The following is a 24,585-nucleotide window of genomic DNA, read 5'->3' as shown; positions in this document are numbered from 1 at the left end:
AAAGCATTATCTTGAAGGACAGAATTGCAATACAATTTTCTGTGATTCTCAGCTTGAAGAACCAATAAGGAAACAACACCTGTAGGGCAGGTTATACTCCTAGAGAAGAGGAATAGCTAGTAAATAGGACCTGAATTTAAGGGTTTAAATATTTTGGGACCAATTGTTTTGCCTATCTAGTAAGATCTGATAGAGTGGACCTTCTTCAGGTTTCATCCTTAAAACAGTGCCATGGGACTCATGTGGCACATGTTCTCTGTTGTAGCACCTGATCTTTGGAATAGTACTTCCCCAGAGGTTCAAGTTAATCCAACCCTCCTACCTTTTAAATAATCCTTGAATGCCTGGATCCTTTCCCAGGTGCTAAATAGTATGTGCCCTTGAGGTGGGTGGTGGATTTTATCAGTGTGTTAGTGTCTCCCATCCTGTTATTTTATTGTAGTGAACGTTGCATTTAAGTTGTATTCTGCTCATAGTCTTAATGAGTTAGGTGGTTTATAAATGTGATAAATAAATGTTGTGTTTACAGTGAGTTTTGGTTAAGAAATAATAATTGTTTTTGTTTATTGAATTTGTAAACTTTTTATTTAACAGATATCTTTTGAGAAAACTGAGGCATAATGCAACAATGACTAGATTAGCTTGTACAGGAATCTAGAGATGGAAATTCATTCCTCTTTTTTCTAAAGAGCAGCACTTTTTTCCTGACACACATCAGATATAATATGTCACAATCTACCATTGTATTTGTTTATGTAGGAAGATAAAAACCTAGTGCATGGCAATGTATGTGCCAAAAATATCCTGTTGGCCAGGAAAGGTTTGGAAGATGGCCTGCTGCCCTTTATTAAGCTCAGTGACCCAGGAGTCAGCTTCACTGTGCTTTCCCAAGAAGGTAAACTGTTAATATTTGGAAAGTTGTTTCCCCTTTATGTTTGTGATCATTCAAGGTATATAGAGGTGATGAAGCTGAATATATTATATTAGCAGACTTGAATAGAAGGATTCTGTGAAAGCATATCAAATCAATCATTATAATTGTTTTCTTATCCTATTGTGTGATATGAGGGCTTGTATGCATTTGGACCTTCTTGGATGAAGGTTTTTTAATAGATGATCTTGTATTTGTAGTGACAGTACCTGCCTTATTCTATCAGAAGAAAAGTTGACTCCAAAGGGACCTTATGCTGTATTCCCAATTTTCTGCAAAGGCAGAATGAACATTAGAAAAGTCTGTGCTGATGTTCTCACAGTTCCTGAAAAGGCTTTTAGGAACATTTTTAACACAATCTCTCATTCATGTTAGATTGTACTTTTTAAAATGTTTTCTAACTTGGCCTTCTTCCTACCATATTATTTTCTGTGAGCATTAAATTATTTTGCTTTGGAAAAACATTCTTCTCATATGTGCTGCTGAAACTGGCAATTCATTATCTTGGAAAATATAGGTGTAAATCCTACTTTGGCGAGAAGGCCCCCCTCTTTACTGCCCGAGTCAAGTCAGCCGATGTTGTAAAGCAGAGATGGCAATGTCTGAATTCCATTTTTGTGGCCCTTAAGATTATCTGTGGTCAGCATAGATGAGAATTCATGAGAGACTTTCTTATGATTTTGAAGCGGGGAATAGATAAAAATCACAGTTAAAGCCCTAAAATATACTTCTAATAATTGAAAAATAAAGAAAATTACCAAACTCCAACTCAGAAACTTAGTTTCCCCACAACCCTAATATATGATGTGACCCCATTTGTTTTATGGCCTTTGGTTTTCCAAAGAACATTAAGAATGGCCTTGGGACACCCAACCTACTATAAAGTTTTGAGTGCAAAGTTATCTTTCCTTCTGGTGAAATAACTCAGCAGACCCCAATCCTTGTTAGCAAGTCAATATTTCCATACTTCAAAGTAGTGTGGATTATTTAAGGAGGGATAGATTTGTTTGCTGATTTGTTTAAAGGGGACTATACTTATAGAAAATGAGGTTCAAATACTTGTTATTCCCACAATTTTAAGGGAAAGAATGACAAAATCTCTATGTGTCATGCTCACATTGCATATTACATGATAGCCTGCATGCTGCTATCTGAGTAAATATTTAATATACCTTTCTTATCTTGACTGTAATCAATCTGTACTAAATTTTGCATAATTTCTGTTTTCTGTCCAACAATCTCTAATCTTTGATTCCTTTCTCTGTTTGTAAAGAAAGGGTTGACAGGATCCCGTGGATTGCTCCAGAGTGTATCAAAGATGTAAAAAACCTTAGCACAGCAGCTGACAAATGGAGTTTTGGGACCACATTGCTGGAAATATGTTTTGATGCAGATGTGCCACTAAAAGAACGCACTCCTTCTGAGGTAGTGTCTTCCTCTACTTTTTTTTCACGTTATATTGCTGCAGATTTCAGGGTTGGCTTCTGATAGAAAAGGATGGATGTAGTTCCACCTTGAGAATAATAACATAACTGAAAACATTTTCCATACGAATATTAGGCTGCTTTTTATTAGTTTATAGTGATATTAGCATTTGTTTATAAATGCATAACTGTATTATTGAATTAAATAATACATCCTGTGATAAGAATACATACAGTATATTAACTGTGGAACTAATATGATTGGAAGCTAGAAAGCTTCCACATGAACTCATTTGATATGAGAATCATTAAAACTTTAAACTCTAAAATATGCACATCACTGTTGAAAAATAGACAATTTCATCTATATATGCAGAAAAATCTACTCTACTTTATAAGATTGGTGAAATTAAAGTGGTTGAATAAAACATAGAAATATTCCACTGAGTTTCACTTTACATATTTCCAAATAAAGGATGTAGAATTGCTGCTTTAATTATACTGTAGCTCTTAGATAGAAGTAGCACACAAGAAGAAATGTTAATTAAAATTGCTGGGAAACATTAACCTCAGATATGTTGATGATAGTACTTTGATGTCTGAAAATGATAGATGGCTTAAAGAATCTCTTCTTGTAGATGAAAGAAGAAAGTGCACAAGCTGTAATAAAACAAACACTAAAAACCGAGTTTATGTCAGCAAGAAATCCTAGTTTGATGCTAATAGCTGGAGAAGTACTAACAACTTTATCTTCCTAGACTCAAAAAGTTATATCGATAGTCATATAGCGATGAAATAAATATCTGCTACTTTTTGAGAAATATTATTAAAATTATTACAAAATATGAAAGTGTAGCTACATCACTCAGATGTCACAAGTACAAAGCTATGATTTTCTATGAAAACTTGACCATCAGAACACAGAATAATTTGAATAATGGTGCTGGAGAAAAATATGGTCAATATATTAACTTGAACTGCAAAAGAACAATTTATTCAATGTTAGATTATACAGAAACACTGATAATGAAGCTAAAGCTTAAATATTTGTGGCTCATAATGCAAAGATAAGAATCATTGAAGAAAAGCCTGATGCTTGAAGAACTGAAGGCAATTACAAAAAAGATGGCACAGGACAAAGTAGCGAGACACAGTCATTGATGGCACAATTGTTTTGTTTGTTTTTTGTTTTGTTTTTATTGGATTTATATGCCGCCCTTCTCCCAAAGGACTCAGGGCGGCATACAACATTAAAAAACACACATCCCAAAAGTTAAAAAGAAATTAAATACATATCCAAAAAACAAACAAATCGAATTTATAGAACAATACATTTAAAAAATGAGTTAAAATTAACAGGCCAGGCCGGCTTGCTGGAAAAGCCAACTTTTTAGGGCGCGTTGGAAGGACCGGAGGTCAGGGATTATGCGAAGCTCCGCGGGCAGCTCATTCCACAATCATGAATTTAGAAGAAATTTAAAAAGTTACTGATTCTGGAGACCATTCTGGAGAAATTACTGGATGTTCATTGGCTCCTGAAAAGTCAGAAAGGGCTAAGTAACAATAACATAATTTGCACCCCATTTCCAGGTCAATTATTGGAATGGAATAGCTTCCTAGGGTATTCTTAAAATGCGCTAACAGAAATAATAGAAGAGGAATGATAGAAGTAGGATTCCAAGATATCAGGGAGATTTTTATGAGCAACTTTAAAACCTAACGGTAATCATTAGGCATCTAGATCCTATTTGAAAGCTGTTTGGCATACAGTGAAGACCAGAAATAACTTATTACAAAGGAAATGTCAGTGGATTTTCTATGTTTAATCTACTTTCATTTGGCAATATCAATCATAGGCTTTTATTTTTTTTCTGCAGAAAGAACGTTTTTATGAGAAGAAGCATCATCTTCCAGAGCCATCCTTCAAAGAATTAGCTACCCTAATCAGCCAGTGCCTAAACTATGCTTGTGGAGAGCGACCCTCTTTCCGGACTATCTTACGAGACCTCACTCAACTGCAACCACATAGTAAAAATCCCAAAGAACTCTTAGATAACAGCATTTTGTTAGCCATATGACACCTTTCTGCGTGCCAGGGCCATGCTAAAAATAATGGGATCCATTAGGCTCATGACAGGGAGTTCCCAGAGGAGTTGTGCTCCCAACTTTTTTGAAAAGAAAAATTAGGTGCATTATGGTTAGAGGAAACAGTATACACCTGCTGTTTTTTTTGTTCATTTAAACAAAATGACAAATGTGTCACTGAATACTGACAGCATGGTGGGTAGGTGCGCCAATGGTTGCAAAATGAGGGCAATCTCTGTCTTGTGTAACATAATGGTGTTCTCTCACACTCTCTTGTGGATACAAGAGGACAACTGTAAAGCAGGCTCAATTAAGATGCTATGAGGATAAGCAGAGACTCAATTTGTGGCCCGATTACAACTGCTTAAATTGCAATACCAGCGAGAGAAAAACTAAATGTTAGCCCTAACAATAAAAATTAGAAGAAAGAGATTGTATAATGTTTAGTCAAATCTAGAAATTTGTTTGATTCAAAGAGAGAATAGAAAATTATGAGCATTTAGTCCTTCAGTACTAAACTCCAATAAAAGCCTCTTCTGATCTGTATGTTGTAGGCTTCCTGAGAGTGCTTTGTAAGTTTCTTCCCTTCTAGCCATTTTACATCCACTACATCTTTCTTCTTGTTTTCCAGATCCTCTTGACATTAGCTCTGTGAATCCTGCGTTCCCTGTATCGGATCCTACTGTCTTTCAGAAGCGCTACCTGAAAAAGATTCGAGATCTGGGTGAGGTAAATTGCCTTTGTTAGGAATAACAGCTTATTTTCTTCCTCCATTCTCAAAAAGTAAGCTGAAACAGATGATTCCCGTTGTGCTTTTTTAAAACCTGTTCCTGTAATTAACTTTTTGTATCTGTATATTGAGGATCAAATGTATCGCATACCTTCATTTTAAGAAGGAAATATAATTTCCTATCTTTTAAGAAGCAATAAAACCAAGATATATTCAGTGAATATATTACAGGGAAATTGTATTCAGTGTTAGCTACAACTGTATCACTTTAATATTAAGCAAATATTAAGAATAATGCTATAGCATTTACAAATGTATGTATTTAGGGTTATTTTATTTCAGCTCCCATCCCATATTAAAACCAAATGTGCAGCTGCTGATATGTCATTTTAGCACCAATTTATCTTTATTTGATTGGCAGACACAGTCTACTATCCCATCACATGCAGGATAGAGTGTGAGTTCCTAAATATTCTCATCATATCTGTCAAAAGAAATACAATCTGTAACACTGATGCTATCATTAGCGATCATCTTCTTTAGAAACAAACATAGTTTTATTTTCCAGCACTCTAGAAAGATATCATTTAGCGCTTCTTGGGTGCTTAATATTTTTTTTTGTCTAGTTCATGAAATTAGGTTGTACAGATCTCAGTCCTATGAACTTTGGATGCAATGGGTCAAATTGTAATTTACATTATTTGTATGTAGGTAATGCCACAGTATACCAAAGGATGTAGTTGTGAATACTCCAAATTATATCATTTGCATCAATTATTCCCATTTATATAATGATAGCAATAGCACTTAGACATATACCACTTCATAGTGCTTTTCAGCCCTAAGTGGTTTTACAGAGTCAGTATATTACCCCCCAAAATCTGGGTCCTCACATTAGTATCATTACACTGATAAAACAAAGATGTAATTGGTGCCATTTGTATTGTCACAATGATATATCCTTTGCTTTATTGATTTCTGAAGCACAATAGATACCTCCCATCAACAGTTAATCTGTTAAAATGAGGTTTTACTATTATTATTTCTTACAGGGCTCAATGAAAGGTTCATTGGAAATGAAGCAGATCTATAGTTCATAAACCCACTACAAATCCTGGCTTTTGATTTTTTTAATGTGTTAATTACAAAACATCATTATTATTTACTAATTACACCAAATTGTAGTTTCCAAAATCATCATTCAACCTGTTTTGAGTTAAATATGAAACTATGTTTTCATTTTTAATAAGCCATGTGCAACATATCCATTCAGATGTTCTTTCCCCTTGGCTTCAATTCAACATTTGCTCCATAGTTTTGCCAATTTCAAATAATGTTCTTACTTTGCTGATTGAACCTATTTTGCTTAAGTATCAGCTACATGAACTGTGAAATAGGATCACAAATAAAGATTGACTTCAGTCATAAAAAGATTCAATAATGGAGAAAAAGAAATATTATTCAGACTTGATTGTTAAAGTTGTGTGAAATATTCCTTGTATGTAGCAATTGCAGGGATTGTTCTGAGATTATTGAAATTAGTTCTCCTTCTGAAAGGTGTTCTGTACAACCTGACAATTCCCAAAGAAATATAGTTTGGCACTTGGCTTTTGAAATTCAAAATCCTTACCTTGTTTCTTTCTCACTCTCACTCTATTAGGGCCACTTTGGTAAAGTGAGCCTGTATTGTTATGATCCTGCCAATGATGGCACTGGCGAGATGGTAGCAGTGAAGTCATTGAAATCAGGTTGCAGCCAGCAGCTCTTGACTTGTTGGAAAAAGGAGATTGAGATCTTGAAAACACTCTACCATGAGAATATTGTAAAATACAAAGGCTGTTGCAACGAGCAAGGTATGGAATCTGCTGAGTAGCTCCTGCAAGAGCAAGATGGCGGATAGCTTAGCATAAGCATGCTACTTACAAAACTAGTCCCAAGAGCTCCCAGTTTGTACCCTAGCTTCATCATAGGCATGATTTTTGAAATACTCTCTATAATTTTAACTTACATGTTGGGCAACGCTTTTAGGGTTGCATTCCCAGATGAGCGAACAATATATTCTGTGCATGCAGACTATACTTCCTGTCCATTTATTCAGCCATTTTTTCTCACCTTCACTTAGGTTATAGTTTCTCCTTCAACCAGTCTATTCCATTGTTTCTTCTCTATTAATAGCTACTGGTAGATCATCTTGAAAACAAATATCTCAGAAAGACAATTGCTGAATCTGCCAAATTATAATAGATTCTCTGGACTGTGTCAGCTACATTGACAGCAAGACAGTTTCTCTTAATGTGGCAAGAGAAAGCGTGCAGAATCAGCAAGAGGGAGAAATAAGTCTTATATTACAAGTAGACCTGATGAACTACCCAAAAGATACTGATGATCAAATGTGGTCTGCAGGCCCTGCATGTGCGCTTTGTTTAAGCCAGATGTTTTAAAAACCAAATAAATGTGGGGAAGCGATAATATTATTTTGGAGCTAATATTTTTTGCATTTTTCAATTCCAGGAGAAAAGATTGTGCAGCTTATCATGGAATATGTGCCACTGGGAAGTCTGAGGGATTATCTTCCCAAGCACAATGTCAGCTTGGCCCACATTCTCCTCTTTGCCCAACAGATTTGTGAGGTAAAGTCTTGTCCGTGTCAGATACAACATTTGTGTGGTTCTCGACAGAGGGAATGACTTTTCTCCCAAGTTGGTGGAGACAGCGGTCATGCATGGGTTAACTCAGTCAGTAACCAATAGAACTGAGTCTACCAAAGTGATGTCATCGTCTCTGTGGAGCATGCTCCCGCTTTTCTAGACTCAGTTCGATCAGAACTGGCTGTGCTAATCGCTTCTCCTCTACAAAACTTAAATATTTGATCATTTTAATTCGAATTTGAACTTAATTGGACTTCTCTACAAATACTTCTAAATTGTTCGTCTCCATTGGGCTCCTGCTGAAGTTCTCAGCACTCTCAACAGCCTCTGGGGCTGGAGAGGATTGCCTCGCTTTGGCGAGGCCTGCCTTGCTTTGCCTTCGGGCTTCTAAGGCTCCCCAGAGCAGCAGCGCCTTTGGAAGGAGCCAGGAGAGGCTCTCCAATGAGGGATTCTCAGCCTCTGATCCCTTTTCTGCTGCGCTGACTGCTGCTGCCGCCGCCAGAAGCCTCCGATCTCTGCAGGGAACCCGAAAAGCCGTGTGGAGCCATTTCGACACTGGGAGGCTCCGTTTCTGCCGCTGCTTCGCCCGATCGTCGTTCATGCCCCATCTGTCCTCCGCGGGTTCGCCCTTGACCCCACAGCCTTGCCACAGGGCCTAACCCGCCCATGCTATCAGCTACTTCGGCTACCTCGTGGCGCCGGCCCATAGGCTTTGCAGCCTCAGCGGCCATTTTGTTTGGGCGTGAAAGTTTACGGTGGCCATTTTGGACACCAACTGTGAGTACTGGCTATGGCCTCCTCGCCTAATCCTGGCTCTCAGCTGCCTCCAGTCCCTGTGACTCCTGCCCCTGCCACCGAGCCTCCTGCTTCTAAGGACCGCAAGCGCAGGCCTGCCCCAGGGGATGCCATCCAGCCCCCTACAGGGATCCAAGGCCTGACCAAGGGGGTGCTGAGGACCCCCCCCCCCCGGGAGGATGATAGGGCCCCTCAGGCCCCGGCTAAGAAGGCCAGATCCAAGACCAAGCACACTGAGCCTCGCCTTTTCCAGGCCCAAAGGCCTACCCACTCTAGCCCCGCTCCTGATCTATCATCTGACTCGGAGGAGGACTTCTCTTCTGCTGCCTCAATTCTGCAGCCTGAGGAGGCCAGGGTCACAGAGGCCTTGGATAACAGTGGGGATGATTCAGATTGTGGCAGGAGCATTACCCCTGATGTGGATCCCCTCTACCAGGAAGATATTTCTCCCCACCCCCGCCATCGCCGCTCCTATTCGCCAGGCATGGCTGATATGATCTCAGAGGCCATTGAACGTGGGATTGCGGCTGGCCTTAAACACAGGTCTTCTAATCGCTCTGCTTCTCGCAGGTCTGCTTCTTCCTGCAGCTCCAGGCGCAGGGATAGTGATCTCTCGGCTTCTTCGTCGAACGACCTACCCGGCACCTCCAACCAGCAGTCGGTCTTCGGGGGAGAGGATCGCCCGGCAAGAGACTCAGATCTATCTGAGGGTCTTCCCCCCGATCAACCTCCCTTTGTCGGTTTGTTTAAACCTGCTATCTTTCGCTCTCTCCTTTTTAAAGCCAGGAAGATCGCAGGCATTCCTTCTCCTAAGACGGCTCAGACTGCGGAAGCAGACAAGGCTGACACCACTGACCCGCTCTTCACCCAGCCTACGGTGGAAAAGGAGATGATCCCATCACCACGCTTCTTCATGGACGTTGTCCAAAATCAATAGGCATCTCCAGGTACCGCCCCCCTCCCCAATGCCTCGGATAAACGCCTGTACAATGTCTCTCCTGACCTCGCCAAGGCTTTGGAGGTACCTTCTATTGACTTACCTATCATTGCTCTGTCCTCTCCCATCGCGGCCTCGGCAGCTCCTGAGGAAACACTGCGGCCTGAGGACAAGAGGATCGAACAGACTCTGGTCAAAGGCCACCAGACCTCAGCTTGGTCTGTTAGGGCTGGCACCTCCGCTTCATTCTTTAGCCGCTCCGCTCTCCTGTGGCTGAGACAACTCCAAGCTCGCCTTCCAGCCAGGGATTCTAGGGCTTGCAAAGACATTAATGAAATCAAGGCGGCCCTAGAATACACTGCAGATGCCTTATTAGACGCGGCCCGGTTTACATCCAAGGCCATTGCGTCCTCCATCTCTACCCGCTGGCTTATCTGGCTAAAACAGTGGCAGGCAAAAGTGTGAGGCTTGCTTCTTCTCCTTACTCTTCTTCACTTCTTTTTGGTCATCCTTTAGAGCCCCTTCTGGTAGAATCCAAAGATAAAAGGAAGGTCCTACAACCGGCCATTAAAAAGCAGGAGGGTCGGAGCCAATCCTTTTATCTCAGGCAGCGCTTTCGCGGCAGGACGGGGGTGCTTCCACCTCCCGTCCGCAACGACAGGCCCCTCCTAGACAGACCCCCTCCTTCTCCAATAGATCAGGAAGGAACAACCAGAGGTTGCAGCCCAGGAAGCCCTTCAGGGACAATTCCAATCGTTCCTTTAAGAGGCAGAAGTGACTGCCTGGAAGATCTCCCCATGGGGGGACGTCTAGCTGCCTTCACGGATCGTTGGGACGACGTCACCAATGATGCGTGGGTCAGGTCCACTATCAGATTCGGCCTTCTGGATTTGCGATCCAGCCCTCCGAACCACTTTTTCACGTGCCCAGCCTCCAGGGATCCTCAAAAAAGGCTCCTGGTAGAGCAGACCGTTCTCCATCTGCTCCACATTCGGGCCATTCAACCTGTGCCTCCAGGCCAGGAAGGGCGGGGTTTTTACTCTCGTCTCTTTATCATCCCGAAGTCTTCGGGGGGCTGGAGGGCCATCCTCGATCTAAAATTTCTGAATCAATTCATCAGGTACAGGAGATTCAAAATGCACTCTCTCCTGTCAATTCTGGAGAGTGTTCGCAAACACGATCTCCTAACATCTGTGGACCTCACTGAGGCTTACCTCCACGTCCCCATTCACAGGCAGCACAGACGGTTCCTCCGCTTCATTTATGCGGGTCACCGCTTCCAATATCGGACCCTTCCCTTTGGGCTGTCCTCAGCCCCGAGGTGTCGGCTCTCTCTTCTGTTGTTTCACTTCACCGGGATGAGCCATCTCTCTGCACCCTCACATCCACAGATTCATTAAAGGGGCATCCAATCTCTGCCCTCTGGTCATTCATCGCTTTCTCTCCTGGGATCTGACCAAGGTCCTGGACTTCCTTACCGACCCGCCCTTCGAACCTCTCAGGTCGTCAACCTTACATCACCTCACAATTAAGACAGTCTTTCTGGTGGCCATAACCTCTGCACGGAGGGTCTCAGAACTGGCGGCCCTTTCCGTCCGTTCTGACTTATGTGTATTCCACACGGACCGAGTGGTTCTCCACATCGATCCCACCTTTGTCCTGAAGGTCAATTCAGCATTCCATCGCTCCCTAGATATCATTCTCCCAAATTTCTGCCCTGCCCCATCTCACAGGCTGGAGCACAAATGGCACAGGCTGGACGTCAGACGGGCTCTTAAGATCTACATAGCCATGACGGCGGCCTTCAGACGCACCGAAGCCCTCTTTGTATCCTTCCATCCTACCAACAAAGGGCTGAAAGCTTCCCCTTCCATGATTGGCCGGTGGATTAGGTCGGCCATTGTTCAAGCCTACATCACGCATCATCTCACTCCTCCGCCTAACATTACGGCTCACTCCACACGAAGCGCGGCCACATCGGCGGCGTGGGCACGGCAGGCCTCAGTGGAAGAAATCTGCAAGGCAGCTACTTGGTCCACCCCTAATTCCTTCATTGGACATTACAAGGTGGATCGATATGCATTGGCAGATGCTACCTTTGGACGGCGCGTCCTTCAACAAGTTCTTCCTTCTTCCAGCTCCTAGGCCAGTCTCATGCCCTCCCGGGGACACGCCAGCTTTGGTATGTCCCATGCATGACCGCTTTCTCCACCAACTTGGGAGACTGGGGTGTTGGTTCTTACCTGATAAGCCCCTTCTCCGGGCAGGTGGAGACAACGGTCATCCCCACCCTTAGGGTTCTGGCCTACCTCGCAGGGAGGATCTGGGAGCATGTTGTGTAGTCACCAAACAGAGAGCGATTGTTCACAGCACAGCAGTCTACTTATCTCCTTCATCACGAAAAGCGGGAGCATGCTCCACAGAGACGATGACATCACTTTGGTAGACTCAGTTCTATTGGTTACTGACTGAGTTAACCCATGCATGACTGCTGTCTCTACCTGCCCGGAGAAGGGGCGTATCAGGTAAGAACCAATGCCCCATTTCTTTAATCATAGTTCCAATAGGTAAAGCAAAATGAAGAGAATTGTTTACATAAATGTTCCTTAATGCTGGGAAAGTACTTTATTTTTATAAAAGGAACAGGATACATGAAATTCAGGATTGCCAGCTCTGCCTTTGGGTAAAGACATATCTACTGATTGCTTTGGCCTCTGATTGAAGAATGTAAAGTGGCTCTATTTTCTCTGCAGGGAATGGCTTATCTCCACTCCTTGCACTACATCCATAGAGACCTAGCAGCTAGGAATGTGCTCCTAGAGAATGAAAATGTAGTAAAGATTGGTGATTTTGGTCTTGCCAAAGCCATCCCCAAAGGACATGAATATTATCGTGTCTGTGAAGATGGAGACAGCCCTGTCTTCTGGTATGTAAAGAATTGCATTATTTTATGGATTTTGAATATTTGAGAGTTGACTGCACTATAACTCATTCATACAGGCATTATATCATGTGGAAAGCAAGATCTTAATGATAATGGAGAAAAGATAGTAGCCTTTTTAAAATACTTAACACAGTATTTTCCTGTCTAAATGCTGAGAGGGAAAAGGTAAAATCTAAAATGAAGATTTCAGTCAAAAGTTAGTGTGGTTTAATCCTGATACTCTTTTGTGGAGGTGGGAGGGGATAATGTTCCCAGCTTTCCTGGAAGCAGTCGACTATTGTATCATCTTTTCAATAATTGGAGCGAATGATGATAACTGCATGCTTTTATATAGTAGAATGCTTTGGAAAAGAAGGATTACAGTCTTACAGTATGTTAAAAATGAATTGTAAATGTCCTGTTTGACAATTTTCAAAGCCATTTGGCTGCTGTTGGATAAGCAAGATGAACTTCACTCTAATTAAAATGTAGTTTGTCAGCTCTTTATTGCTGTTTACATAGGTATGCTGTGGAATGCCTCAAGGAATGTAAATTCTATTATGCTTCTGATGTCTGGTCTTTTGGAGTGACTTTATATGAACTGTTAACATGGTGTGATTCAAGTCAGAGCCCTCCACAAGTGAGTAAAATTTATATTCATAACATTTACTAGGCAGCAACAAGCCATAGCAGCCATGAAGAATCGTTGTAAGAATTGGGTATGTCTAGTTTAATGAAAAGAAGGGCTAGGGTGATATAATATCAGTGTTGCAATCTCTAAGGGGCTGCTGCAAAGAAGTGATCAACCTGTTCTCCAAAGCACCAGAAGGTAAAACAAAACAAGAAGCCATGGATGGAAACTAATCAAGGAGAGAAGCAACCTAGAACTTAAGAGAAATTTCCTGATGGTTAGAACAATTAATCAATGGAATGACTTGCCTCCAGAAATTGTGGGTGCTCCAATACTGGAAGTTTTTAAGAAGAGATTGCACAACCATTTGTCTGAAATAATATAGGGTTTCCTACCTGAGCAGGGAGTTGGATTAGAAGACACAAAGCTCCTTTCCAACTCAGTTATTCCAATATTCTTTATTGTAGCCCTGGGACCAATTCAAAACATTCAGTATAACTGTTGCTTGAATTCATTTAGGTGACTCAGCATAGACAGTATAATGTCCATGTTCTCTGCCTCTTTCCTGGATACCCATAAGCTCCTGATTAAAAAAAGAATAAAAAATAAAGCAAAGCATTGGATTCTACCGTGTTTCCCCCAATAATAACCCCCCTGGATAACCCTCCCCCCTCCAGCCAGGCAGAGCGCCACTCACCAACCTAGCGGTATCCTGAAGACGCAAAGCTGCAGGAGCCGGGGGGAGGGGGGTGCAAAGGCGCTCACATTGCTTGACGCCTTTGGGATACCGCTAGGTTGGTGGGTGCGCTGTGCCCAGCTGGAGCGGGGGGGTTGCCGGACAGCTGCTCTCACAAGCAGCCGCCCGGCAACACCCCTTTCCAGCCGGGCAGAGCGCCACTCACCAACCCAGTAATATCCCAAAGGTGCTAAGCCGCGTGGTGCTCTGCCCAGCTGGAAAGAGAGGTTGTGTGAGCACTTGTTCTGCCTCCAGCTCGCGTGCCTCCCTGCCTCACCATGCCAAATTCCTCTCTACAGGGCTGGGCCAGGGCGCCACTCTATGGTTGTGGGCATAGTCCCAGAGCGGCCGCTGCCGGAAGACTCGGCAGTGGATCTCTGGAGTTTGGAAGCCAGTTATGCTCGGAGCATGGTGGCGGCGGTGCCGCCCTGGCCCAGCCCTTGGGATATTACTGGGTTGGTGAGTGGCGCTCTGCCTGGCTGGAAAGGGGCGTTGCCGGGCGGCTGCTCATGAGCGTGGTCACCTCATGGTGGCTTTGTTGTGCTGCTGCAACAGCGCAACATAGTCGTTTGCCCCTGAGGCTGTGCCTGGCTCTTCCGGCGCCCGCTTGCAAGAGAGCAGTTACCCAGCAACCCCAAACCAATAAGTCCCCTCCTGATAATAAGGCCCAAGCAAAATTTGGGAGGGGGGGGGGTCAAAAGAAAATAAGACCCTATCTTATTTTCGGGGAAACACAGTAGCATTATATTTAACAGCAGTATCTTTAAACCTTATTGGAATTGTAGATAACAATTTGAGAGCTTAATAGATTTCTGGTAATTGGATGTTGGTACCTGGGTAGGCTGCTCCAGTAGCCATTTTATAAATGCACCCATGACATGCATTCAAAATTCTAAATGTATTCCTGGCCCCCAAAAGTTGCTTATTATCTTGTCTTTACTTCAGAGGCCTGTCTTTTCCCGTTTTAACTGTAATTTTGTTATCTAGGATGTTGGTTAGATTTAGTTAAATCAGAATAGAGCTGGAAGGGACCTTGGAGGTCTTCTAGTCTAGCTGCCTGCTCAAGCAGGAAACCATTTCAGACAAGTGACTGTCCAGTTTAAGACCTTCTTCTTAAAACCTCCAGTGATGAAGCACGCACGACTTCTGAAGGCAAGCTGTTCCACTGGTTAATTGTCCTCGATGTTAGGAAGTTTTTCCTTAATTCCTAGTTGTTTCTCTCCTTAATTAGTTTCCATCCATTATTTCTTGTCCTAACCTCTGGTGCGTTGGAAAATAAATTGATCCCCTCCTCTTTGTGGCAACCTCTGAAACACTGGAGTGCTGCTATCATGTCACCCGTAGTCCTTCTTTTCTTTAGACTAGCCAAATGCAAATCCTGCAACTGTTCTCCAGGTCTTTAATCATCTTAGTTGCTCTTTTTTGTACTTTTCCAAAGTCTCAACATCTTTTTTGTAATATATTGACCAAAACTGGATGCGGTATTTCTGGTGTGGCCTTACTAAGGCTTTATAAAGTGGCACTAATACTTCACATGATTTTGATTCTATGCCTTTGATTATACAACTAAGGATTACATTATGTTTTTTGACTGCTGTGTCATGTTTAAGTGATCATCCACTAGGAGTCCAAAGTCCCTCTCATAGTTACTGTTTTTGAGCCAGGTTTTGCTTAATATATACTTGTACCTTTGGTTTTTCCCACCCAGTGTAAAACCTTGCTTTTCTCCACATTAAATTTCATTTTGTTGGATAGCACCAGTGGTGGGTTGTAGGCGGTACACCCCGGTACGGACATACCAGTGCCTGCCCAGAGTACCGGGTACCGTTCTGGTACGGTGCCCCGGAGGGCCCACCCGCCTGCCCAACCTCCTTACCTGTATTTGAGCTCTTCGGCGTTTCCGCACACGGAGCACACAGCGCCTGCGCAACACTCCACCGAGCAGCTAGAGCATTGCGGAGGCTTGCGGAAGCATCTCAAGAGATAAGGATGCATGCGCATGCTGCACGCATTCATGTGGTGGACGCTGGGCCCTGTTGCACCGTACCGGTTGCACCGGGATCCGAAACCCACCACTGGATAGCGCCCATTGTTTAAGATGTTCCTGCCAGCTTAGTATCATCTGTAAATTTGACGACTTCCCCTTCTATTTCCTCATCTAAGTCATTTATGAAGATACTGAAGAATACTAGCCTAAGATGGAACCTTGTGGTACCCCACTTCTTACTTCCCTCCATGTAGATGTAGTACTATTAAGGACTACTTGTTGTCTACATTGATTAATCATTGAGTTATAGTCAGTTACCTAGGGATGTTGAAGTCCATGCTGACCTAGGGGCTAATAACATCACACAATGCTATTGCATATATTGTTCAGTTATAATGATTTATAGGAATGGTATAGCATGATGAAATATTATTTTGGTATGTTTTTAGAACCTTCTGACTGACTGAATGCACCATCATTCAATATGTTTAGAATATAATTATTTTTCTAAAATGATTTTTCTCAAATATCTGTTACCTCTGAGAAAAAAAATGTGTACAAGTTCATTGTAAAGTTTTTTTGAAGAAAGGAACTTTTGGCATGTGCCATCTTCATGTTACCTAATGAAAGCACTGACTAATTCTCCCATATTGCTTTAGAAATTTATTGAGATGATTGGAATGACTCAGGGTCAGATGACAGTGCTGCGGCTTATTGAGTTGTTGGACAGAGGGGAAAGACTGCCCAGTCCAAAAGACTGCCCTTGTGAGGTGAGTCTGTTCTCCTTGCCTTTGATTGCCTTTTTGTTGTAGAAATTGTAGTCTGAGAATCTTGACATTTTGCTGCATCCAGAGCTCCCAAACAAAATTAAGATAATTATGTTGCTCATCTTTGTGGTATCTGCTAAAAGTTTAGAAAACAGTATATTATTGAAAATTATGGAATCAAGGATTACACTCAAGTCACTTCCCATTCTAAGCTTAAATAGTCAAAAGAAACAACAGTAAGTAATGCAAATTCATGTATGATAGCTAGATATACAATCAGAATTGTTGATTAATATTTAAATGGATAAAGGATGAATTGCTAGTGCCAGGGATACATTTTTAAAAGATAATGATATATAGTAGTAAGCAAACGTCTTGTGATGCATTAGAAGCATGTTAAGAGTATTCTATAAATACCCTTGCTACAATCTTTTTAGTTACCACAAATAATGCTGCATTACTTACTGTGCAATTCTGCGCCCACCTACTTAGAAATCCCATTGATTCAGTGGATGTTAACCCCAGGCAAATGGTATTGCACAGTATTCTTATATTCATATTTCTTCAAAACTAACGGCATAATTCTGGTAAATCTTCCAATAATTTATAATACTAGCCAATGTCTAAACATGTTCCCACTCCTTCAGATGGTTTACTGTAATTTGAGGAGACTTCCTGATATAAATTAAATAATTCCTAAAGGTTAAAGCCTTCATCTTAAATCTAGCTCAATGTTCTATAAACAACTATGTAAATATATAGGTACAACTACATTAGCTCTGGTTAGAAAGCATAGTCTTTGTATTCCAGAACAGTTAATGCTGCAAATAATTTGTTTTGGAAGTTTAAGAGACATCTAATATCTCCCGGTGATTACTAATTTAGCCAGTAGTTTTTAGAGCAGAAACTGCTGAACAGTGTAACTGTAAGAGTGTCTCCACTGTCATATATTGTTCTGTGATTTTCCTTTTTTTTTACTAGCTTGGAGTCTAGAAAACAAATTGATGGGAGGGGAATTGGTTAGGTTTACCAGTAGAGCAATGCCACATAAGTATTGGACAATTTGCTGAGCTTTCTTTCTTTTTCTTTCTTTCTTTCTTTCTTTCTTTCTTTCTTTCTTTCTTTCTTTCTTTCTTTCTTTTTCTTTCTTTCTTTCTTTCTTTCTTTCCTTCCTTCCTACCTTCCTTCCTTCCTTCCTTCTTTCTTTCTCTTTCTCTTCCTTTTTTCCCTTCCCTTCCCTTCCCTTTAGTATTGTGTGTGCTTTTTTGTTTTCTAAATCTGTGCCTTTTCCCAACAGATTTATCGTCTGATGAAAAACTGTTGGGAATCTGAAGCTTCATTCCGCCCAGCCTTCACAAACCTAGTGCCCATTCTCAAAGCCTTCCATGAAAAGTACAAGACCCAGGCCCCTTCAGTTTTCAGTGTGTGTTGATGAGAATGAAAAGATTTTGTACCAAAGACCAAAGTCGTATTTGCACTCTGTGTGCTAGTGCTTACATGTCTGGAAAGCCACAGTGCCATGAAAGTTGCTTCTAAGTGACAGTGATCTTGGATTCTGACTTTTCTGTTCTGCGCAGTGTCCTTGCATTGTCTGGATATTTTTGCACTTACTAAATGTGATGGGGCATAAGGAAAAGCCCATCCAATGTTTTTGTCTAGTTGAAAGGCAGAAGCTGCTTATGAAACTTTCTCCTTTGCTATATCCTGCTGGGATGCAAGTCATTTGTAAAGTCTCATTATGAGATATTCAGGCACAGGAAAACATGTTGGTATCTAATGAATTTAATGGACTCTTGAGCTTATGGTCCGATGCAGAGTATGAATCTGTAATTCAAGGAACCCTGAAAATGGAATGCAATATTTTGACTTGCTATTTGAAAAACCTGTTATATCACATATAACTGCTAACCAAACAGAATGAAAGTTATCTGGCCTTTATTTGCAGCATCTTTACAAGGAAATACATTTTTGTAACCTGGCATTTATTCCTTAATCACTCTTTTTACATCTCTTTATCACCCATAGCATAGCATTATTTACACATCTACTTGATAAGGGTCACTCATCTGCCTATGTGAAATCAGAAGCACCCTTAGCTGACTCGATGCTAGAGAAGTAAACATCTGATCATGTCTGTTTCCAGAGATTTTTGTTCCCAAAGAGCAATCCTTACTGTCTCCCAGATGGATGAATCAAGAATTTCCACTAATGAGGATTTGGAGCAGCTGCTATGTTTCCCTTTGAATTTTCTAACAGCTCATCCTTTTTTTTAAAAATGATATAAAACAATTGTATCTTTTTTTGAGCTGAGAACTATTTCCCAAACCATTATTGGTCTGAAATGACCAATCCCAAAACTTCACCACCACCTGTCCCCTGATGTTTGCCAATCAATAACTTTTGACTTTGAATGGAGGTGGAAAGAAACTATAGGCCTTAAATAATACTGAAAATGAAGACAAGAAATGCCTTTTGGTCACTAACTAGTTGCTACCTTCTGACATGTAAGATTTATGTAGCAAAATAAAGGTGGCGTGAGCTGGTAATCCCACATCCTGAGGGGAAAAAAAACTAGCTGCCATATAACCTCAGAACAATTGTGATTCCTCTTTCCTGTTGTACTATCATTTTGCTACCTAAGTAATTGGAGCAATTGTTTTCATTATGAATCTTCAGGTTGTTCTCCAAATTATCTTTCAAATGAATTTTGTCTTTCATTGATGTGTATCAGAATTTGTTGGGAGTGAAACTGCAGGCTCTAAGTCAGGGTGTCAAACTGGTGGCCCACGGGCCAGATATATCACACGCAGTCCATGCCCATCTCAGCTCCGTGAAGGGGGAAAATGTTGCAAAATGTCACGTAATGGCAACGTGACGCAGCGAGTTTGACACCTGTGCTCTAGGTGATATAAATCTTGATGCATTGCAGTTAGTACACCCAATGCCTTTAGTATTGATTTCTTGCTAACATGTATTTCTGGTTTCCTGGCTTTTTGTAAGTGGGGGGTTGATTTTTGCCATGTTTTACCAATCTCGGGGAGAGGGGGCGGTTTATAAATCGAATAAATGAAATGAAATCTGAGATTGCAGAACATTGATGAGCCTGTCTCACCTGTATCATTTAAGAGCAATCATGTTGCCTTATAGAAGAGGAAAGTTTCTATAATCACATAGTCCATATAGCTCATTTCTAAAGAATGTCAGAATAAAGTATTTATGTGATTATAACAAGCAGGGTGATGTAAAACAAACAGTTTATTTATTAGCTTTGCCAGTGTCTTTGAGCTATGAATATTTGAGATGACTGCATTCAGCATTCTATCAGCGTTCTGCTTTTTTTAAAGAAGGAATCACTTCTTTCAGGTTGCCATTTGATTTGAAGTATACCATTAAGAAAGTGATGAAGAGAAAAGGTATAGATAGGATTCCTGGAAGTTATTTAGTTTACTTTATTATCATTGCGCCTCGTACAATGAAATTAAATGCCATCTTCAGTGTACATCATACATAAGAAAACTATAAAAATAAACCAAAAACGCATATCCTTCACATTCTGTGCAATTGAATTGAAAACTCCTGATACTGCATTATTATTACACTATACAGTAGAATTCAATATAATAACTGCTCTGGAATGGAAGCTGTTTTTCAGCCTATTTGTCCTTGTTTTTATTGTCCTGTACCGTCTGCCAGATAGTTAAAAAAAGGGTGCTAAGAATGAGATGGATCTTTAAGAATGTTTTGAACTTTAAGGCAGCGGGAGCTATAACGCTCTTCCAAGGAGGGGAGAGGGCAACCAATGATCCTCTGGGCAATAATGTTAACCCTCTGGAGCGCTGTCCTATCGGCCATTGGGCAATTGGCAAACCATACACAGGTACAGTGAGTTAAAATACTCTCTATATTGCAGTGATAGAAGGTCACCAGCAGTTTTCCATTCAGTTGTTGTTTCCTTAGAAGTCTCAGGTAGTATAATCTCTGCTGGGCCCTTTTGCCCAATGCTGCAATGTGAGCGTCCCAGGTCAGGTCCTCTTTTATGATAACATCCCAAAACTTAAAACTGGCCACTTGCTCCACTTGGTTGTCATTGATAACCAAGGTCCAGATCTCTGATGAAAAATTTGCTATTTTTTGCTCAGAAAGGTTTTTTAACTGTTATCCATAAATGGTTCCAATTCTCATTTGCCCAGAACTGAAGACGGAGAGAATATTTTAAGATACTTAATGCTGAGTCTTTCTTATCTGGAACTTATTTTTGAAACACATGAGAAAAAACACCATTGTGCATAATTTTCAAAATTATTTGGGGGATAATTTGGGGATTTATATATTCAATTTATTTGGTCATCCAACTCATAATGTGATTTTAGGTAGTTGAGGAAGTTGGCGTCTGAAAGTAATCCTAGATACAATAGGACAAATAGACAGAAACAATCTTTTGCTTGTCCTCAATTATACAATAGGATCTGCTAGTATATATAACTTTGTACGAGTAGTTTTTAGCTTGAGGGCCGAATATACCTGTCAGGTTAATTTAAAGACTACAGAGAGAGCACTGGCAATTTTTATGGAAGAGGGGAGAAACAAGATTTAGAACAAGAAGCTCAACCACAATTGAGCCCAAAAGTTCTGTTGCTAAATGAGACAGTTGTTAAATGAATTTTGCCCCATTTTATAACTTTTCTTGCCACAGTTGCTAAGTGAATTGCTGAAATAGTTAAGTTAGAAATTTGGTTGTTAAGTGAATCTGGCTTCCCCATTGACTTTGTCAGAAGTTTGCAAAAGGTGATCACGTGATCCCAGGGCACTGCAGCCACATAAATATGAGTCAATTGCCAAGCGTTTGAAATTTGATCATGTGACTATAGGAATGCTGCAATGGTCATAAGTGTGAAAAAATGTCCTGAGTCACTTTTTTCAATGCCATTCTAACTTGGGTCACTAAATGAACTGTTTTTAAATCAAGGACTACCTATATATCATGACTTCCACATAGAAGATAATTATAGTTTAATTGTTTATCCCTTCCATCTCTAGCACATGTAAATGATTAAAGAAACTGAATAGTATGCTTTCTTGGAAGCCAGCCTTACTGATTTTAATGAGCTAAATATATACAATTATATAAATAAATAAATATACAATTGCAGCCTTAAATTTATATTTATTGAACATCCTTCTCTCTCTTCCCTATGGTGCATGAAAAACTGCTTTCGATGTTAAAAAAAAGCAGCTTTCAAAGCAGTTTGCAATGCATTGGAATACTTTCAAGAAATTAACTAGAATATTTTAGTCCACTACCATAGTCAGCCCTTCAAGTTCAGGATCTTTGGACCCGAATCATTTTAGTTTTCAAGACTTTAGGATTTGTTATAAAACACAAACATGTTTACAAAATTCACAAAGGCAATCAGTTTTATTTTTTTTTAAGGCTAGTATACATGCAGCAATATTAATACACTTGGAGTGCTGGCTTTAAAATTATAGGATCTCCTGCTTGGGCAGGGAGTTGGACTAGGAGACCTTGCAAAGTCCCTTCCAACTCATTCTGTAACTCTGTTATCTCTATTTTGAGGTACAGCTACAACTTGCAGTGTCAGCTCTGGAATATGGAATAATTATAATTATATAATTATAAAATAATTCCAGATATTCTTATCTGGGAAATTATCTTTGGCATACACAATATAGTGAGAAACTTCACAGCATTGTGCCTTTTGCATTTGGAACTGCACTGAAAATTTTGGAGAAGGATTCCTTCAACAAAAGCATGGGCAAATTCAGCTCAGTCCCTCTTTTTCTATTTCTAAAGCTGCTGTGTGCGTGCATGTGTGAATTCAGAAAGAGGAGACAGCATGAGTGTTCTACAACCTGCTCTGATGTGAATATTCTGTCCTAGACTAGTAGCAGTTTAGAATAATGTAATATCCTGTTAGTATCATGTTTTGTTCAAATAAATATCATGTAACTTTCAAATTGCTGTAGAGTGCTTCTTCAAAATCTCGATTCTAGAATATAGTTAAAATATGTTATCAAAGCATATTTTTAAGGATTTACTTAAAATTAACGGGTCACTTTATGAAAAAGCAATCAGATGCTATTCCTTACATTGTTTCTTCTGCAACTGGAAAAGGTCCTGATGCCTTTACCATCTGTCCACTCATCTGAAACTGAATTTCAATCAATCCAAACTAACATCTAATCTACGTTGTGACTTAACCTACATAGTCAATATCTTCATTTTATTGTAAAATGTCACTCAGATGGATTTTTGAGGGTGGGGTGAGATAGATCTATAATCTGAAAAAAAAAGATACTAAGCTTTTGGCAACAATGCTGTCAAAGTTTGAATAGCACATTCAAATTACCCATTGTCAATGAGGCAATACAGAAATGGAATGACAAAAAAAATTAGGATGAGCATGAAATAGAAAATGTGTTTTGTTTTATGCTCTGGGTCCCCTCCAAAAATGTTGCTTTATGCTGGAAAAGTCAAAATAAGATTATTTTGAGGCAGAAATGGTTTCAAGTTGCACTTTCAAATATATGTTTCTCAGAACAGCCAGCTTGTTTCATACTTGGAATAAAGTTTAAAAAAATGTTTCATGCTCTGAACCCAAAAAGGCTTTGCTGGTTTCAGAATGGCTCATTCTCAAAGCATATTGAGTTCAAGGAAGTAGATGAGATGTTTGGGCAAATTCTGCTGAATTGTGTGCTTGTCCCTCATGCTTAACTGCTGGATGTCACTCTATGTGTGTGAGAGAGAGAAGTGGGGGAGAATCTGGTTTAAAATTAGGATATTGTAAGGATCTCTTTGATATAAAGAACAGCACCAATCTTTGCCAAAAGGGAAATAATTGGGTTGCCTCTATAGAAACTTAATTTGGATCCAAAAAGCTATAATCTAATCACTAACATTTACTTCGTGGGTATTGATTTGTTACTGGTACTGAACAGTTAAAATATTTATGGGTGATATTTGATATGATTCTTGCTAGCTTAGCTGGTTTTCTTGAATACCTCACCAGTTTCTAAAAATATTATCTTTCCTTCTGAAGATGCTTCCTGAGGTGGGATGTGTGAGCATGCATTGATGATTCCACTTTTGTTTGAGTCATCTATTTTAGAAAGTAATACTGGGGTATTGGGCTTCCTTTGACAGCACTTTCTTTAATATTGTAACAATGCAGAAAAGGTTTTTTGACAGCAATAGTTTGGTCTATTTGATGAGGACTTGGAACAGGAGTAAGGAAAAGCCTGAGTTTGTCCTGCTTTGAACACTAAAATCATCTGAATGACTTTGGGCCAAGCACTCTCTCAGCCAAGGAAGAAGGCAATGAGAAATCACTTCTGTAAATATTGCCAAGAAAGCTGAATGGAGACTGACTCAAAGTCCTGTGTATGCATACACATACCAAAAAACAAACCCAGAATTATTACTTTGCCCCATGGCAATTTCATTGTTTAGTTCTTTGGGGATTATTTCATTATCTGTGCTGATATCTGTAAGAGGTTATCTGAAACTGCTGATTAAGGTCTCATCAAATATGTTTTAACTTTTTCTATTAAAAGCATATTAGAAGTTTGCCTAGTCTAAATCACCAACTTAAATACCACCAGAGAACAAAATGGTTTGGAGGGTTGAGCAATTTGTTTCTGAATTCATTATAACTAGAACGCCAGGTGACCTGATTAGCTCAGAGTACCTTATATCAACCCAAATTTATATCCTTATATATTTATGATACAATATGACACATATGATATGATACTGTATAACAGTATCTAACTTTCAGTATCCATGTTCCTCCTGAGGAATCCAAGATGATTAAAAAAAAACCCTGAAAACTATAGTCATTATGTAATGTTGAACGTAAATTATGGCCTGTAAAAATTGAAATAAAGTTCAGGTAAGTTACATTCTCCGAGTCTAACCTTAGTCTTAGCGACTCTATGAGGATTAAGGGATGCCTACTATAATTTTAGCAAAA

At 40.2% G+C, this 24,585-nt stretch overlaps 1 protein-coding gene across 1 annotated transcript in view; it reads left to right on the top strand.

Annotated features, from left to right (window-relative positions):
• The window catches only part of TYK2 (tyrosine kinase 2), a 57,150-nt gene extending 34,580 nt beyond the window's left edge, over nt 1–22,570 (top strand). The window contains exons 15-24 of the mRNA XM_081934645.1: nt 760–895; nt 2,205–2,356; nt 4,233–4,383; nt 5,072–5,169; nt 6,831–7,023; nt 7,682–7,800; nt 12,304–12,476; nt 12,996–13,113; nt 16,487–16,597; nt 17,892–22,570. Coding sequence (XP_081790771.1) covers nt 760–895; nt 2,205–2,356; nt 4,233–4,383; nt 5,072–5,169; nt 6,831–7,023; nt 7,682–7,800; nt 12,304–12,476; nt 12,996–13,113; nt 16,487–16,597; nt 17,892–18,026 — 1,386 coding nt within the window. The 3' untranslated portion in view covers nt 18,027–22,570. The remainder of the gene's footprint in view (nt 1–759; nt 896–2,204; nt 2,357–4,232; nt 4,384–5,071; nt 5,170–6,830; nt 7,024–7,681; nt 7,801–12,303; nt 12,477–12,995; nt 13,114–16,486; nt 16,598–17,891) is intronic.
• Nucleotides 22,571–24,585: the final 2,015 nt, after the last annotated feature.

Source organism: Natrix helvetica (assembly GCF_964273705.1).
Source record: "Natrix helvetica genome assembly, chromosome: 1".
Lineage (NCBI taxonomy): Eukaryota > Metazoa > Chordata > Lepidosauria > Squamata > Natricidae > Natrix > Natrix helvetica.
The sequence above is the reverse complement of the archived record's forward strand: the minus strand, read 5'-3'. Positions and strand labels throughout refer to the sequence as shown.